The sequence below is a fragment of the Canis aureus genome, chromosome 34 (genome assembly GCF_053574225.1).
Source record: "Canis aureus isolate CA01 chromosome 34, VMU_Caureus_v.1.0, whole genome shotgun sequence".
Lineage (NCBI taxonomy): Eukaryota > Metazoa > Chordata > Mammalia > Carnivora > Canidae > Canis > Canis aureus.
Window position 1 is genome coordinate 9,598,854 of NC_135644.1, and position 16,482 is coordinate 9,615,335.

The 16,482-nt window shown below is 36.6% G+C and overlaps 1 protein-coding gene and 1 long non-coding RNA gene across 4 annotated transcripts in view; one reads left to right on the forward strand and one right to left on the reverse strand.

The window, feature by feature from the left end:
* LOC144304475 (uncharacterized) overlaps window positions 1-16,482 on the forward strand; it is an 82,589-nt gene that overhangs the window by 31,529 nt on the left and 34,578 nt on the right. The gene's annotated exons all lie outside the window — the stretch shown is intronic.
* The window catches only part of AGPS (alkylglycerone phosphate synthase), a 132,067-nt gene continuing 117,612 nt past the window's right edge, over window positions 2,028-16,482 (reverse strand). For all 3 annotated transcript variants that reach the window (XM_077883005.1, XM_077883006.1, XM_077883004.1), the window contains one exon: window positions 2,028-7,677. In XM_077883005.1, the coding sequence (XP_077739131.1) occupies window positions 7,556-7,677 (122 nt within the window). In that variant the 3' untranslated portion in view covers window positions 2,028-7,555. The remainder of the gene's footprint in view (window positions 7,678-16,482) is intronic.

A 16,482-nucleotide genomic window follows, 5' to 3' on the forward strand; every position in this document is an offset into this window, starting at 1 on the left:
ACCCTGGGATCACGCCCTGGGCTGAAGGCAGACACTCAACTGCCGCGCCACCTAGGCATCCCTAAAATTTTAATTTTTAAGGGCTATCTTCTCAGGTGTAATGTGGATACAATGAGGTATGAAAGATGTGACAGAGCTATGTAAGAATGGATGTGAGAGGTTGTCCATGAGCCAATACTAGACCAAATCAACATCACGTCAGAGAATGGGTTTGAGTATACTGAAAATGAGACATGCCCCTGAGGCCAAACACAGGCAAAAGTAGATGGGATGACACAAGGACCTCACTTGCCTTTCTGATGGGGTGGCACAGGAAACTTGAGCAGCAAGCTTTGTCAAAGGATCTCAGTATGGCAGCTTACAACGTTAAGTAAATTTATTGCATGTTTAATGTTTGTCTGAAATAATTTACTCACAGGGGGAAAAAATGCCTATTTGTGGACAAAATGTAAAGTGAACAACAGCATGTCAAGTGGAAGAATAGCTGCCTGAGCCCTGAATGCTCTTTCATGGATGTGTTATTGGACAGACCGTTGTGTACTAGAGCTCTCTGCCATTACTTGCAAGAGAGTCCAGACATATACATGTCTCACTTCTATTAGGACCCAAAACTGAACGGAAAAAAAATATTCTGGATGAGTCAAGATTCTAAAATTTTGAAACTCTATAATTAAATCCAGCAAGATACAAATTTTAGTAAGGATAAATACAGGTAATGGGACTTTAAAAAATCAGACTCCAGGGAGATGTGGCCAAAACAGTATATGCAGAAAAGACAAGCTTTGTTAAATTTAAATTCAGTATGAGATGACAGTGGAATGTCCATTAAAAAATGCATTTATTAGTGACTCCAATAAGGAAATCATTGGTACTATGGCACATTCAGGCCTAGACACCTCACTTCAAGAACACCAAAGAGGGGATGCCTGGGTGGCTCAGCTGGTTGAACATCCAACTCTTGATTTCAGCTCAGGTCATCTCAAGGGTCATGGGATCCAGCCCCAATCAGTGTGGAACTGTCTGAGATACTCTCTCTGCCCCCTCCCCTGCTTGCTCTAGTGCATGTGCACTCTCTCTCTCTCTCTTAAAACATTTTTTAAATTAAAATTTAAAAGTGAATTAAAATTTTGGGGCACCTGGTGGCACAGTCGATTAAGCACCAACTCTTGGTTTTGGCTCAGGTCATGATTTAAGGGTTGTGAGATTGAGCCCTGTGTCAGGCTGCTCAGAGTCTGCTTGGGACTCTTTCACCCTCTCTCTTTGCCTCTCCCCCACCTCGAAAATAAATAAATATTAAAAGAAAAAAAAATCAGAAGCATATGTGTGAAGAGAGACTGGGATGGTGAAGGGTCTAGAACTCACAGGAGCAAAGGCTAACCGGAGAAGATGTGGGAGGATAGGATTTGCCTTTAAGCACTGGAAGAGCTTGTCTTCAATAGAGCAACTGGACAATTCTTTATGACTAAGAGACAAAGGTTACACCAATGAATAGAAGAGGAAGATGGGTTTCAGTCTAATAAGCAAAAACCTCTTAATACCTGAGGATTTCAAGTTGGAAAAGGCTTCCTGGAAAGGCAATAAATTCCCATTTGGTCACAGCAAATGTTCAGGAAAACTCATTATCTGTGGCCTGGGGTATATGGGAAATTAGACAATTATGTTTAGGAAAAGGTAAGATGAGAGGATTTCTAAGGTTCATTCAGTCTAAGCTTATATGAACCAAGGAAGAAAACTTCTTTAATTAAGAGCTGAAGTCTTAGTGAGGTAAGTGATTATGTGAAATGTCCCAAGTAAGATTAAGCTCAACAGGCTTGATCCTCAGTCATTTCAGAGCCCAGAAAACTGCAACCTTCCCTCTAGTACAGGAGTCACGGGCAGGGACAAAATCAGTATCTGTGCACACATCCTTCACTAATAGGCTACTCATGGGTAGAGACTATATTTTATCCATTCTGTCAGTACAGCATGATGCTGCCAACAAAGGTTAAATGAAATCAATATGAAATAAGCAACAATCTCCATAACAATGGTTTTGATATTGTTTTATTTCTTCCCAGCACATCTTAAAAATCACACATGGGCATTTGCTTATAGAACAGTACAGTATCAGAAAAGCAATCAAAGGCTAATCCAAACACACACCGAAAGCACGCACATAGACTATGTTTTGAGCCCTTGTAGAGAACAGTATGGCTCAGTCTGAACTCACAAAGCTGTGCTGAAATCTCTCAGGAATTTCCCTTCCCACTAACACAGCAACGTTTAAACTACAAATGTAAATTGTATGCATTAGTTACAGCAATAAAATGGCTTACATACAAGAGCTTACCCACATGTAGTTCCCAAAAGATTACTACAGTACTGGCAGGAATATGTACTGCCTTGGAGGAAGACTCGGGATAAGATATTATTCAAGTCAAGTTGTATCAGAGCCAAAGTATTTCACAGGCTTAGCAAAAAAGGACAAAAATTAAGAAATATAATCCACATATATTTCTCATAAGACTTATCATTGTCCAGGAACAGAAATACTCATTATTCTGAAGGCACCATCACAGAAAAAAAGACTGACACACAATATAAGGACTAGAGCCCCCCCACCCCCCACAGGCCCTGTGCTCCTCAGGGAGCTGTGTGAGCTAATATCCAAAAGCATGTAGTGGGTGTCTCAGGGACTGAGTGAATAGGCCACATCCACGAAGCCACATCTTAGGGCTACTAAGTTGGGACAGTAGGAATGAAAATCTAAAAATGAAAGTACATATAAATTCTACCGACTGAACGCATATATGCAGTACAGGTCCACAATATCATTAGTGAAACAGACTAGAATAGGTGATCCAAACCCACACTGTAGAAAGGATTTTCCATGTTTCTGAATAGAACTGCTTAATTCCTGACATATTCTTGAAGAGGACAAGCCCTGAACTACTAAACAATCCCAGTCTTCAAAGACTTATTTATCCTCTCCCTCTCATTTTAAACAATGGCTATTTCATGGAAAAAAAAAAAAATCCCAACAAGGCACTGTGAACTTTTGGGGATATTCTTTACGAGGCCCAAAAAAATAATTATTTATAGAAACTGTATACCAGTACAAGCATTTCATGTCCTTTATGGATAATGTGAACATGATTACCTTAAGGGTTAAACAACGGTTTCACAGGGTGCTCATGTTGTTCATGAAAAACACTGCTAACAATAAGATGCCTGAAAACAGGTATACGTGTTGCTTAGAAATCCACACTAATTTTTTTTTTCCTTCTCTCTCCCTCTTAGATTTGTGCACACATCCTGAAAAATGTTCTTAATGATACGTGATGTATTATTTTTCTTCCTTGTGGGGAAAAAAAAAGTATAAAAGTTTCCTTCGGGAACCAAAAAAGAAATCTTTTCATGTTCACAGAACTAAAGTTACTTTATCCTGTGATGGTTCTTTGGCTTGAGTGTTCAATATATCAGTGGTCCTTACGTTTCTTAAGGAATTGCTGTGGTTAAGAGCGCAGTGCTCATTCTCTGAGGATCTTCCTAGGTTCAAAGTGAAATGCTTCAGGCTCAGAGGAGACTAAACACCTCCTAGGAATATAACATTGATTTAAAAAATAATTAGAGTGATAAAATCTAGCTAGCCATATTTTAAAGGGACTTGATTATGCTTCATTAATAAAATTATAAAATTTTGCTTTCAAATCGGCAGAAATATGAAGATGAAAAAATAAAAGAAAAACCCATATGCAAACAGAACAAAGAGCTTCCCACTCCCTTTGAAGAAAACAAAATCTCTTAGACCTGGGTGCATTTTATTAATAATATACGTTTCTATAACCTGTTGATGTTACAAGTAGTTTTTACAAATTCCACACTAAAGACAAATAGCATGGTTTAGGAAGCAGAAAGCTGAGCAACTTATATCTTTCTTAGCAGACACTCGATTCAATATTTTAAAAAACTCTTACATTTTCTGCATTTCAGCATCAATGTATACATTATTTCCTTTTCAGGACACTGAAATTAAGAATTCAATGAATATATTGACACATGGTTCATGTGGAGCCTTGAGCAAAGCCACGCTTTCCTAACTCATAAAGCCAAAGATGATTCTGGATTCTTCAGTCCAAAACAAGCACTTTTTATTTTCAGCTTCTCTCCCACCATGAGCTAAACCCTAATTAAAATCAAAGTTGCCAAAGATTAACTGGTAAACAAAAAGCTATTAAAGCTGTCCTTGATGCCTGTCTCAGTGTTCTTAAAACGTAGAGACACTTTCCACAGCATTCCATTTTGGCTGCTTCAAGTGCCAGCCCATGCAGTTTGTGAATCAATCCATAATAAATAACCATTTGTATTCTACGTTTATATAAATAGATGCTCAACCAAACCCAGCCCCATGTGAACAGCTAAGTTTATACACTTCAGCTTGGAACTACAGGGCTTCTTTGATCAGCTATGGTTAAGAAGTTGTAGCTATAAAAGAAAATGACAAAGAAAAATCTCTGGAGCCAGCATGCAGAAAGGCATTTTCAAAAATGTAAGCTAGGACTTAGCAGTTACTAAGAGAATATCCTGAAAAACAGGTTTCCTTGCAACCATCTGTATCTGACACAGGATACACACTGATGGAAGCTCATCCTTTATTGCGCTTTTGTTTTCCAAAATATGTCAACACAACTATGTGTACTAGAAGGCTTCCAGCTTCATAAATAACTCTTTAAATAACAGTACTGTAATATGTAAGCATTTAGGACGTAAACTTCCAATCCTTCTGAAGAGAAAAGAATTCAATCCTCTTTCTTTGTGGTAAAATGCTGGGCACAATAAACACGAGGCTTCTACAATTCTTACTAAACTAAAAAAAGCTCAAGTTACTCAGTATAAGATGAAATTTGCTTATGCACTGTATTTTGCACCAAACATTAAGGCAACAGTTTCTCTAAGGGTCAATAAAGCCTGTTCATATTGAGTCTTTAGTATTCAATGCCACTTCTCACTAGCAGCAAGTTCCTAGTCCCACTAAAACCTCAACCCAAATATGACATTAACAAATACTAGAAATATGACTAACTTCAGAAAGACAAGTCAATGTTTATGCTGTACTAAAAACCAAATAGGTTATGAGCTTTTAAAATTTTAAACAAACTTATTCAAAGTGAGTTTAAAAGCCTCACATAAACAATGTACTCCAGGCTTTAACTTTTATGAAGCCATTTCCAGATATTTCAGAAATATGACGCAAGGTTTAAGTGCTTCTGTGCATAATCAAGAACTCAGCTCTCCACAGAAACTAAGTACATGTCAAAGGTACCTCTCAGAAGCAAGTGTGAGAGAAAGTGGGGAAGAGGCTTTCTGATTTACTAAATCAGAGTGAAACAGCACAGCACTGATGAGTGTTCATGTGTTTCAAAATAATCCCTGTAGAAATGATTCCAACAACAGAATGTAGTCATCCCTATAAAATCAAGGTTGGGAGTCCTGCATACATGGAAGAAGAAAAACAAAGACATAAATCACTAATTTCCGTAAGGTTCATGTAGAACAGTGAACACAACAATTTTCAGTTGTGACATTTATAGTTTCCTAATACCAAATACAGATTTCTGAGGTGGTTGAAATCTGAACTCCCTGGGAAAGAATGTTATAACAATCATGTGCAAAGGAATGGATCTTCTTATGAATCTGTAAATTTTATTAAAAAAATTACTCAGAAACATGTATACACTCCAGTGAGATACTAGTACTGTATTAAATTTTACATTTTGATCATCAGTTAGAGAAATTACCTTCATTAATAGATAGATGCATTTTATAAAGCTGAGATTTTTATAATTCTAGAGGCAAGTATAATTTCCTCATCAAGCATCCAACTATTTCAAATATTAAGGGCTTTTAAAGCTAAGATCTGCTGAAATTTTAAAATTAAAAATAAATTACCAATGAAGAGAGGCAGCTTCTAACAAATATTTAGTTTTTGTTGTTAAACTAATATTTAATTTTGATTTGCTTACAGATTTTAAGTTTATTATTTTGAGGCCAATTTTATTAAAAATTGTTGATCATTTTGAAGTCTTAAAAATACCATTTTGTCAATTTAAATTTTCATTTTTCTGGTTAAGTATTCTTCAGATATAAAAGGTATCAAACTGCCCAAAAATACTTTGGAGCTGTTGCTACATAGACAGACAGTGTGTCCTTTTAAAGGATTGTCTGTATTTTGATTTACATTATCTGATCAAATATTAATTTTTAAAAAATTATCAAAAGTTAGGTATTGCATTAAGAAAAGAATCCATCCCAAAATGTGAATCATGAACCTTGACAGACAGTGATTCAAAGTAATTATTTCACTTATCTTAATATCCAGGTTTGAATGTAAAAATGTTCGCTCAATGTGATTCATGTTTTCCCTATTATTTAAGAAATAGGAATATTTCAAACTTTTGATTATGGTATGTGTATTAATCCATTTTTTCAAAATTTAGGTTAAACCAGTAATTCAAACAAGGTGTTAAATCAGTATTAAAAACGAAATGGAAACTTTACTTTTATTTGAAAATTTATCATGTTTGGGTTAATTAAAAAAAATTTGTCACTGAAACTTGAGGTTTTCAAATTCAATAGTTAAATGATAACTGTGTTTCATTAGCCAAACAATTCTTTGAACTGGAGACATTAAATGTAAGGAGTCTTCCTTCTTCTGCTCCTGTTGCAGCTGCTTCTGCATCTCAGTAACAAGAATGTGAAATCAGAAACATTAGGACTCTTAAGCTGAATAAAGGCATTCATTTCAAGGTAAACCTGTTCTTCACATACAATGAGTGATAAATCAGCTTTTCTCATAAAACATATGATGAAGGAACTAGGATATTACAAGAGGTTATCTCAGTTATACACATACAACTTATACCTCAGTAGAAACAGAAACATGGAGAACAAAAACATGTCTCCTAACAATAATTTTTAGACTGATTTAAGGTTCTATAACTATATACTAATTTCAAAGAAAAATGTAGGCCAAGCACCTCACAGAATCGAAGGTATCCTAAGTTAACGGTTGCCTATATTCTTTCATGAGTATTCTCCTCAATGGCCTAACTCACACTAGAATGCACTCTTAAAAAACATACATGTGTAATCACTCCTCAGCGGAATCCTTCCCCAGATACCTGCTTCCCAGAAACGTCCTTTTAAAAAGAGGCTAGATAAGCAGTGGATGACACCAAAATCCACCTTCGTTACCAAGGGGAAGCATCAATATAGAACAGCTGGCAGCATCTTCCTCTGAAATAACAACTAGCAGCCTTGTGTTGCCTGACTAAAATTTGAAATGACAACCAGTTGGCGGTAAACTGATACACCTACAATGAGAGAGATTTAGGAATACCATCTGTCAATCCATGGATGTAGAAATAAAACAAATACAGAATGAAACAACTTATTTTAAACCAACAAACAAATTTTGCTGAAATACAGTCCATGATATATTTGATTACTGGTATAACCATAGTTGAAGACTTAAAAAAAAAAAAAAGTGACATTTTTCATAACAACAGTAATTGATTTATAAAAGGTTTTTGTTTCCAAAGATGTTATTGGGGTCCACATACTCCTTGACAGACTTCAGCATCCCAAAGCCGACATCAGAGATACTTTCCTTTAGCCACTGCTTCCGTAACTTGCCCACTGGAAAAACAAAATCAAAAATGCTTCAATATACACTATGAGGCTGGGAACCAATCAATCTTGTGACCATGAATGAACAAACACTGTGTGATAAATGCTTTTATTCAAAAATGAGAAATGTTTTGCTTTATTTGATTTATTGAGCCCACCAGACTATCAAGCTCATTAAGCCCAATGTATTCCCAGGGGAAGCCTGAGCTCCACAGTGTCTCCTTTCTCTGTAAACTATGAAACAGAGATGAAGGAAGCTTGGGCTGAGATGGGGGCCCACTTTACAAATAACAAGATGAGAAAAACATACATTTCAAAAGAACCCACCCTCCTGTCTTAACTACCAAAACATGCCAAAGGTCCAGAGAAAATGAAGTTAACTAAAGAAAAACATCATCTCCAGATGAATTTGTTGGGAATATTATAGCAAACATGGCAGGATATATATCCATAAAATATTTTAAAGCTTAAAATAATTAGGAAAATTTGAGCCTCTAAAGTATTTAAGAAAAAAAAACCTGGTTATGAAACTTTCATTTGCATTTTATTTTCATATTACTTTTAAATAAATTTACATGTTCCCAAGTAATGGTTATTTTCTTCCTATTGTTTTTGCAGAATTAGAAATTTTTTTAGGCACTAAATAAATCAAATACCTAATCCATTTTAAACTTAATCTTCTACCTTTATACCTTGTATAATGTTCCCCCTCTCTGTTCTAGCTCTTGCTAATTTGAGAATAATGAAGTAATATAATGATCCACTGCATAAATTATCTTTTTAAGGGCACCCAAGGAAAAAACAACCTCTAAAGAGAAATTCTCAATTTTGATATCTTAACTTGCTTTGCATTAAGAAAAGCAAAGCAATATGCTAACTTATCTGTGGCAAAATGAATAAATCTTTAATTTACAGATAGGCTTATTTGTGGTTAGTACTTTTCAAATATATTATTGTAATAATTGAATTCAAATGGTCATTTTCCACTAATGTTCATTAATGATCCAAAGTCATCAGCAGTGATTTAATTGGCCAACCAAAATGGGAAACCTCCTTTCATTAAAGCATTCAGCCTGTCATTCTAAAATGCAATCTCATTTATCAGGCTGCAGTGATACACTGTAGCATCTGCCATTTGGAACCTTAAATACCATTTCAGGCTCAACTCAAACCATCTTTTGTGTCCAGTTCTCCAGGAAACCATCCAATTGTCATTAAAATTACAGCTTGATATCCTTAACAAAATATTTCTGCTTGGCTTCTAGAGATAAAAAAGTTTGGTATTAAGATGGGGAAAATGAAATGCAGCAGAAAAAAAAATCTTGAATTCAAAAAGAAAAAAAAAATGTTTAAAAGAGCTCTAAAACCAGTAGCTAAACAGCACAGATTCTTATTCACACGATCTCTCCCACCTAAAAGTTGTTCTACTTGGTCCTCCTCCTATGTCCCTAAGGGACAACTCACCACAATTTGTTAGCCTTGGTTTTCTCATCTTCAAAGGGATTGGAATCTATGAGGTCTTTCACCTCCCACAGCCTATGGCTTTAAGCACTCAAAAAAGTTGCAAATGAGTTATTTTCAGATTTGCTCCAAGAGATTAAAAAAAAGCAACTACTTTGGGAGTGAGGAAGTCGATTATAAGCTACCCACGCTAAGGCAGCTCAGGAGAAGGGGTGAAGAGCAGTCAGTGCTAGTCTACACTGTTATCTGTAATATAGTTTCACTGAATGTGTCCTGTGGTTATGGATGTAATTGTCCTGAAAAGACTGCAAACAACTGCTCCAACAAGATGGAGCACATTAGGACCTCAGCAGGATGCCCAACAGCTAGCTTGTCTGCCTGGTTTTACACCTCTAGTAATAATGCAATTCCACAAGGAGCTGAACCATCGTCTGAGAAGCCACCCAACAGCTATTGCATATTTAATGAAGTTGCTCACCAAGCGCTGGAAAACAGAAGGTGCTTGGAGTGCATCATTAGTTCTGTCAGAAGGATAATTTACACATCTATCTTGTCAAATTTTCTATGGTTTATACTTTTACAATAATCAATCTAACATACATTTGATTAGTGAACTAGAAAGTAAAAAAAAAAAAAAAAAAGGCAGTACAGACAGAATGGCTGTGGCCCCTCTAAACATATTTAATGAAATAGTTTAACCCCTTGATTGCAGAGGTCTGTGAGCTTTTTCTGTCAGTGAGGACAGAATTTGAACTGAGGTCAGGAATCATGGCCTATATAATTAAAGCAACTAGGAATCTTTCTAATTTTGCTTAACTATTTAAGTCAGCTACACTGTAGGATAAGTGTACAGACAGAAAACACAGTTTAAGTAAAAATGCTCGTTCATTTAAGATGATTACTGGGAACAGTCTTCATAAAATTCTCAAGAACCTTCTGTGGCTATCTTAGAGGAATCAAAAATCAAAACAACATACCAAAGACCGTAATCTCAAAGAGAGATCGCACTTCAAAGTAGAAGCCTTTAATTCAAGAGCTAAACAACAACAATAATAATGCCCTTGGTACCATCCCTACTTGCACTGCTGAGGCATTCTGAAACTGGCTTGACGGTACTGGTCCAGATACATGCAACATACATGTGCACAAATATATAGTCGGGGCTTAAACATTCATAGAGCTAATTTCAGGAATGGAAGAAATGACACTCTGTCCTTTGTGTAACATGCCATATTGGGCGAGGGGAGAATGGACAAGAATAGCAAATAACAGGCAGCCAAGGACTATTTCAGTATCCCTTGTGTGTATAGTTATTCATGAAAAGGCATATGCACATTCTTACCACATGAAGTTTATGCTTCTTTCCATTGTGGGATATTCATGACTACTGACTCAACTAAATTCTTTTGACTTCTGATTTTCTAGAAGTATAAACCTAGTCTGAGAGCCAACACTAGAACTATAGAAAGCCAAGACAGGGATCTTGCACTCCACAATTCACAATTATTCTAAATATATGATGCCCAAAGTACTTACGCCAGGTTTTTAAGAGTCTTGGATATTTTTTAAAGATACAAAAAATACAGACCAGCTAGATGCTGAACATTATAAAAACTAATGGGAAAATTCTTTTCACTTTTAAGTTCAAAGTGGAATTCACCTTTTGACAATTTAATATCTAATGATATATGTACAGATTGGGTAAGACAAGTATTTTATGTTATTCTACAATATGCAGTACATTTTTAAAAATTTACTTTTGGAACAGAGGAAACGGAAGCCTTTAGGGACAATCTTTGAAATCACATGTTCAACAGTCCTCTTTGGATGCTAATAGCTAGAAGAAAGAATGTATTTTGTGGTATGAATGACCAGACATGTATGGGGAGTACTAGGACACTGGGTGTGAAAAATGTGGACATGGTAGCCAGCCTAGTCACCAAAAATTATTTGGAACTACTCTTTGTGGTCTTAGGGTCTGGAGACTTAACAGGAGCTACCAAATAGTCCTGTTTTATTTATTTTTACTTTTTTAAAAAAGATGTTATTTATTTATTCAAGAGAGATTCAGAGAGAGAGGCAGAGACAGACAGACGGAGAAACAGGCTCCCCATGGGGAGCCTGATGTGGGTCTTGATCCCAGAACCCCGGGATCACGCCCTGAGCCAAAGGCGTCTAGACACTCAACTGCTGAGCCACCTAGATGTCCCAAATAGTCCTGTTTTAAAAGGGAGAAATCTGGGGTCTGCTAGAGTTCTTTTTAGCTAAATGGAAAACTTTTTGAATTATGAGTTTGAGTATAAGGTTGCAAAGATTACATGCTTATTTAAAAAACAAATTATGAAAACAGACTGTACACTGAGAAGACTACTAAAGCTAAACTCAGAGGCAGAATTTAGCCAAAGCGAAAAGCACCTAACCATTATTAATATATAACAACTATATTTTGAAAGTTCTAGTTTAGACATCCTGGATATCACCTTAGCACTATTCTATAACTCAGTCTTAAAATCTAGACTTAGCTGCTTGTATGAGTGATCTGAACATTAGCTTTGTATTTCAAGTTTCAATTAATCCAATCAAACTATAGGTGGATTATGTAAGGAATCAGTGCTAGAAGATGTGTTGGACCTAGCCCAACAACCCATGCCAGTTGAGGTTCTGGCCCCATAAAACTTCTTAGGTACTGATGAGAACAGAAAACACGGACAGTTTCCACTTTTTGAGGTGATCTGACTGCAATGATGCTTCTTTCAGAAGGAAGATTTCAACATGAAAAGAGAATATAGTCGTCCATGTATTTGTGCTATTCAGCACACTTTTGTGTGTGTTCAGTTTTGGTAGAGGTACATGCTGAATGTTAGCTCACAGATCTCCAACTGAGCATTGCTAATATTCAGGCTTTAAAGCATATGAGATGGGACTATGCCTATCCAAGAGTTTAATTTAGTGCTTTGTGGATACTTAAAGTCATGTTTCCATTTCTCTTACAGATATTTGACTTATTTTCTACTAATGAAAACTTTCAATATTGAGATGACAAACTCACAAACAGGCTTTTAAGAAAGCACTTAAAATCTAGTAAGATTTTTCTTTTAGCAAATATTTAAGATGTCATTTTTCTTCATGCTAAGATTTCATCTGTGCAGTTCACACAATAGCTCTAAGACCTTATTGATCCTTGAATAGGTTTTTAGAGATTATGAAATAGAATAAAAGTTTGAATTACTAGGGTGATAACAGATCACAGGAGATCTGTCTTCAGAACATAATCAAGTGCTAATTCTGCTACAATTTCCCCATAGGTGGCTTAACATATTTGAAATTTAAACCCAAGTTGTCAATTAATGCCTGTACAACAGAGTAAAAAGCAAGTGAATGGTGAAATAACATGAGATAGATAAGGCCAGAAAAAGGTAGAAAACATCATATGCTCCCTGAGACTAGGGCCATGTTTTATTAATTTTTGTAGTTCCATTATAGAACAGTATATGCCACATAAGAATTCTGCTTATACTTGCCTTACATTTCCTATATTCTGACATTATTTCTTAGAACTATTTTACAGTAGCTAAAACAAGAGGTAAGTCACAGAACCTAAAACTCTTTCCTTCAAATCTCTCAGATTTTTTGGACCCTACCTGTGGTTCCCACTGGGGGCAATTTTGCTCTCCAAGGTACATTTAGTAATGTCTAGAGACATTTTGGCTGTCAAAACTGAGTTGATGTTACCAGCATCTAAAGGACAGAGACCAGGGATGCTGCTAAACATCTTAGAATGCATAGAACAGCCTCTAGAACAAAGATTTACTTGGCCCAAAATGTCAACAATGACAAGAGGAAGAAATCCTAGACTACGTGCTTCCAAGGGGCTCTTAGAAGCCCAAACAATTTCCAGAAGTACAACATACTTTCGCTGCTCAACCAACTGGATTACTAGCAAACGGCTTACTCATTTGCAAGGTGAACTTGCTCTAAATTTGAGGCTACTGACCAAAATGAGAGAAATTCTGGAGAAAGTAGTAGACAGTAGTCACATCTGAGAACATCAACCATTGGTGACAAATGCTACTTTATTTTTTTTTTAAGATTTTATTTATTTATTCATAGAGACAGAGAGAGACAGAGACACAGGCAGAGGGAGAAGCAGGCATCATACAGAAAGCCCAATGCGGGACTCGTTCCAGGGTCCCCAGGATCACGCCCTGGGCTGCAGGTGGCGCTAAACCGCTGCGCCACCAGGGCTGCCCAAACGCTACTTTATTTTGAAAGTTAACTCCTAAAACTTGAATTTAATATCCCTTAAAAAAACAAAACAAAACCTTGTAAGTCATTTTTCGGACCATTTTTCTAGCCAATGGGCCAATATATATACATGAAATAAAGCTTCACAGCACAATTCAGTACCATTCTCTTATGACAAAAATGTTCTTTATCTGCACTATTTAGCACAGCAGCCCCAACCCACATGTGGATATCAGCACTGGATATGTGGCTAGTGCAAGTGAGGAAATGAATTTTTAATTTTAATTAATTTAAGACACAAATATGAGGGAGGGACAGAGGCAGAGGGAGAAAGAGAATCTTGAACAGGCTCCATATCTAGTGCGGAGCCCAACATGGGGCTCAATCTTACAACCCTGATATCATGACCTGAGCTGAAATCAAGAATCTGATGCTTAACAGACTAAGCCACACAGGTGCCTCTAATTTTAATTAATTTCAATTAATCAAAATTTAAATAGCCACAGGTAGCCTAGTGGCTTTTGTATTAGACAACAGAGAACAACATTAAAAAAATTTTTAACTAAGCTCACTTTTAATAGATTCATACCTGAAAATATCTATTAGGGTTTTTTTTGTTATGCATTTTTAAAATTTAAAATCAATTTAATAACAGTGTATTATTAATTTCAGACATAGAGTTTAGTGATTTGTCAGTTGCATATAACACCTAGTGCTCATTACATTAAGTGCCCTCCTTAATGCCCATCACCCCGTTACAACATACCCCCACCCAGCTCCCCTCCAGCAACCCTCAGTTTGCTTCCTAAAGAGGAGTCTTTTATGGTTTGTCTCCCTCTCTGATTTCATCTTATTTTATTTTTCCCTCTTTTCCTCTATTTTCATCTATTTTGTTTCTTAAATTCCACAGATGAGTGAAGTCATATGATATTAGTCTTTCTCTGACTTATTTCATTTAGCATATTGCCCTCTAATTCCATCTGCATCGTTGCAAATGTAAGATTCCATTTTTTTGATGGCTGTATTCCATTGTACATTCCACTTATTCCATTGTATATATTACAACATGGTCTTTATCCATTCATCTGTCAATGGAGATCTGGGCTATTTCCATAGTTTGGCTATTGGCTATTGTGGACATTGCTGCTATAGACATTGGCATACAGCTGCCACTTCGGATCACTACGTTTGTATCCTTTGGGTAAACACCTAGTAGTGCAATTGCTGGGTCATAGGGTAGCTCTATTTGCAACTTTTTGGGTAACCTCCATACCGTTTTCCAGAGTAGATGCACTAGTTTGCATTCCCGCCAACAGCGTAAGAGGGTTCCCCTCTCTCGGCATCCTCATCAACATCTGTTGTGTCCGGAGTTAATTTTAGCCATTTTGACTGGTGTGGGGTGGTATCTTATTTGATTTGTATATCCCTGATGCTGAGTGATGTTGATGATTTTGAAAATATCTATTAGGGTGAACTGGTACAGCCACTGTGAAAAACCGTGTGGAGGTTCCTCAAAGAGTTAAAAAAAAAATAGACCCTACGACCCAGCAATTGCACTCCTGGGTATTAACCCCAAAGATACAGTGAAACACCGGGACACTTGCACCCCAATGTTTATAGCAGCAATGCCCACAATATCCAAACTGTGGAAGGAGCCTCAATGCCCATCGACAGATGAATGGATAAAGAAGATGTGGTCTATATATACAATGGAATATTACCCAACTATTAGAAAGGACGAATACCCACCATTTGCTTCAACGTGGATGGAACTGGAGGGTATTATGCTGAGTGAAGTAAGTCAATTGGAGAAGGACAATCATATGGTTTCACTCATATGGGGAATATAAGAAATAGTGAAAGGGATTATGGTGGAAAGGAGGGAAAATGGGAAAAATTAGAGAGGGTGACAAAACATGAGAGACTCCTAACTCTGGGAAATGAACAAGGGGTAGTGGAAGGGGAGGTGGGCAGGGGGATGGGGTGACTGGGTGATGGGCACTGAGGAGGGCACTTGATGGGATGAGCACTGGGTGTTATACTATATATTGGCAAATCGAACTTCAATATATATATAAAAAAAGAAAGAAATTATCTATTAGGATTAACTATTTGCTAATCACATGAAATTACAAAAGTTAATTATTCTCTAACGATCTAATAATGTAGTACAGGCATTCTCAGACTAACAAACATCTTACTTAGAAGAGTGTGGGACATAAAATTGCTGGGAAGAAAGCTCTCTTTAGAGGTCCAAAGAAAAGTATTGGTATCTAAGCCACCTGTTCTATGATGGTGATACAACTGAAGGTGTAAGCTATAACAGGTAGCTTCTGTAATTGCATATGTGGAAAGACACAGGGATCAATACATTCTTAACAGATTTTCTGTCAATTCTCAAATCTGTATCTTGGGCGCCCGGGTGGCTCAGGTCATGATCTCAAGATCCCACACTGGGCCCCCTGCTCAGTGGGGAGTCTGCTTCTCCTTCTCCCTCTGCTTCTCCCCCATCCCCCACTCATGCTCTCTCTAATAAGTAAAAAAAAAAAATTAATAAAAAATTTGTTTATCCTATGCCACAGCTGTAATAATTAAATGTTCAGTGAAATTATGGGTTAATTGGCTTTTACAGTCCAATCGTGAAATCTATTTACAACGTTACATCAGTGGAAAAATATTATAATCAAATAATAAGTTTTGTGAGAAGAAGCCAGTCACAAAAAAGAAACCAACAGGAAAAAAAATTAAAGGACAAAACAAACTATCTGCTATATTATGGTAATCTGATATTCAATACTGGAAAGGCTAGACTCATCTGGTAGGCACCTAAAGATCAAAATTACAACCAGGATATTGACATTGATATAGTCAAGATACAGAACAATTCCATCACCACAAGGATCCCCTGTGTTGCCTGTTTTAGTCACCCCTTCCCACAACAACTGACTCCTGGAAATTGTTGATTTGCTCTCTATTTCTGTAATTCTGTCATTTCAAAAATGTCATAGAAATAGAATTACACTGTATGCAGTCTTTTGAGATTGGCTTTCTTTTTCTCATAATTCCCTGGAGAGTCATCCAAGTTGTTGCATGCACTAATAGTTGGTT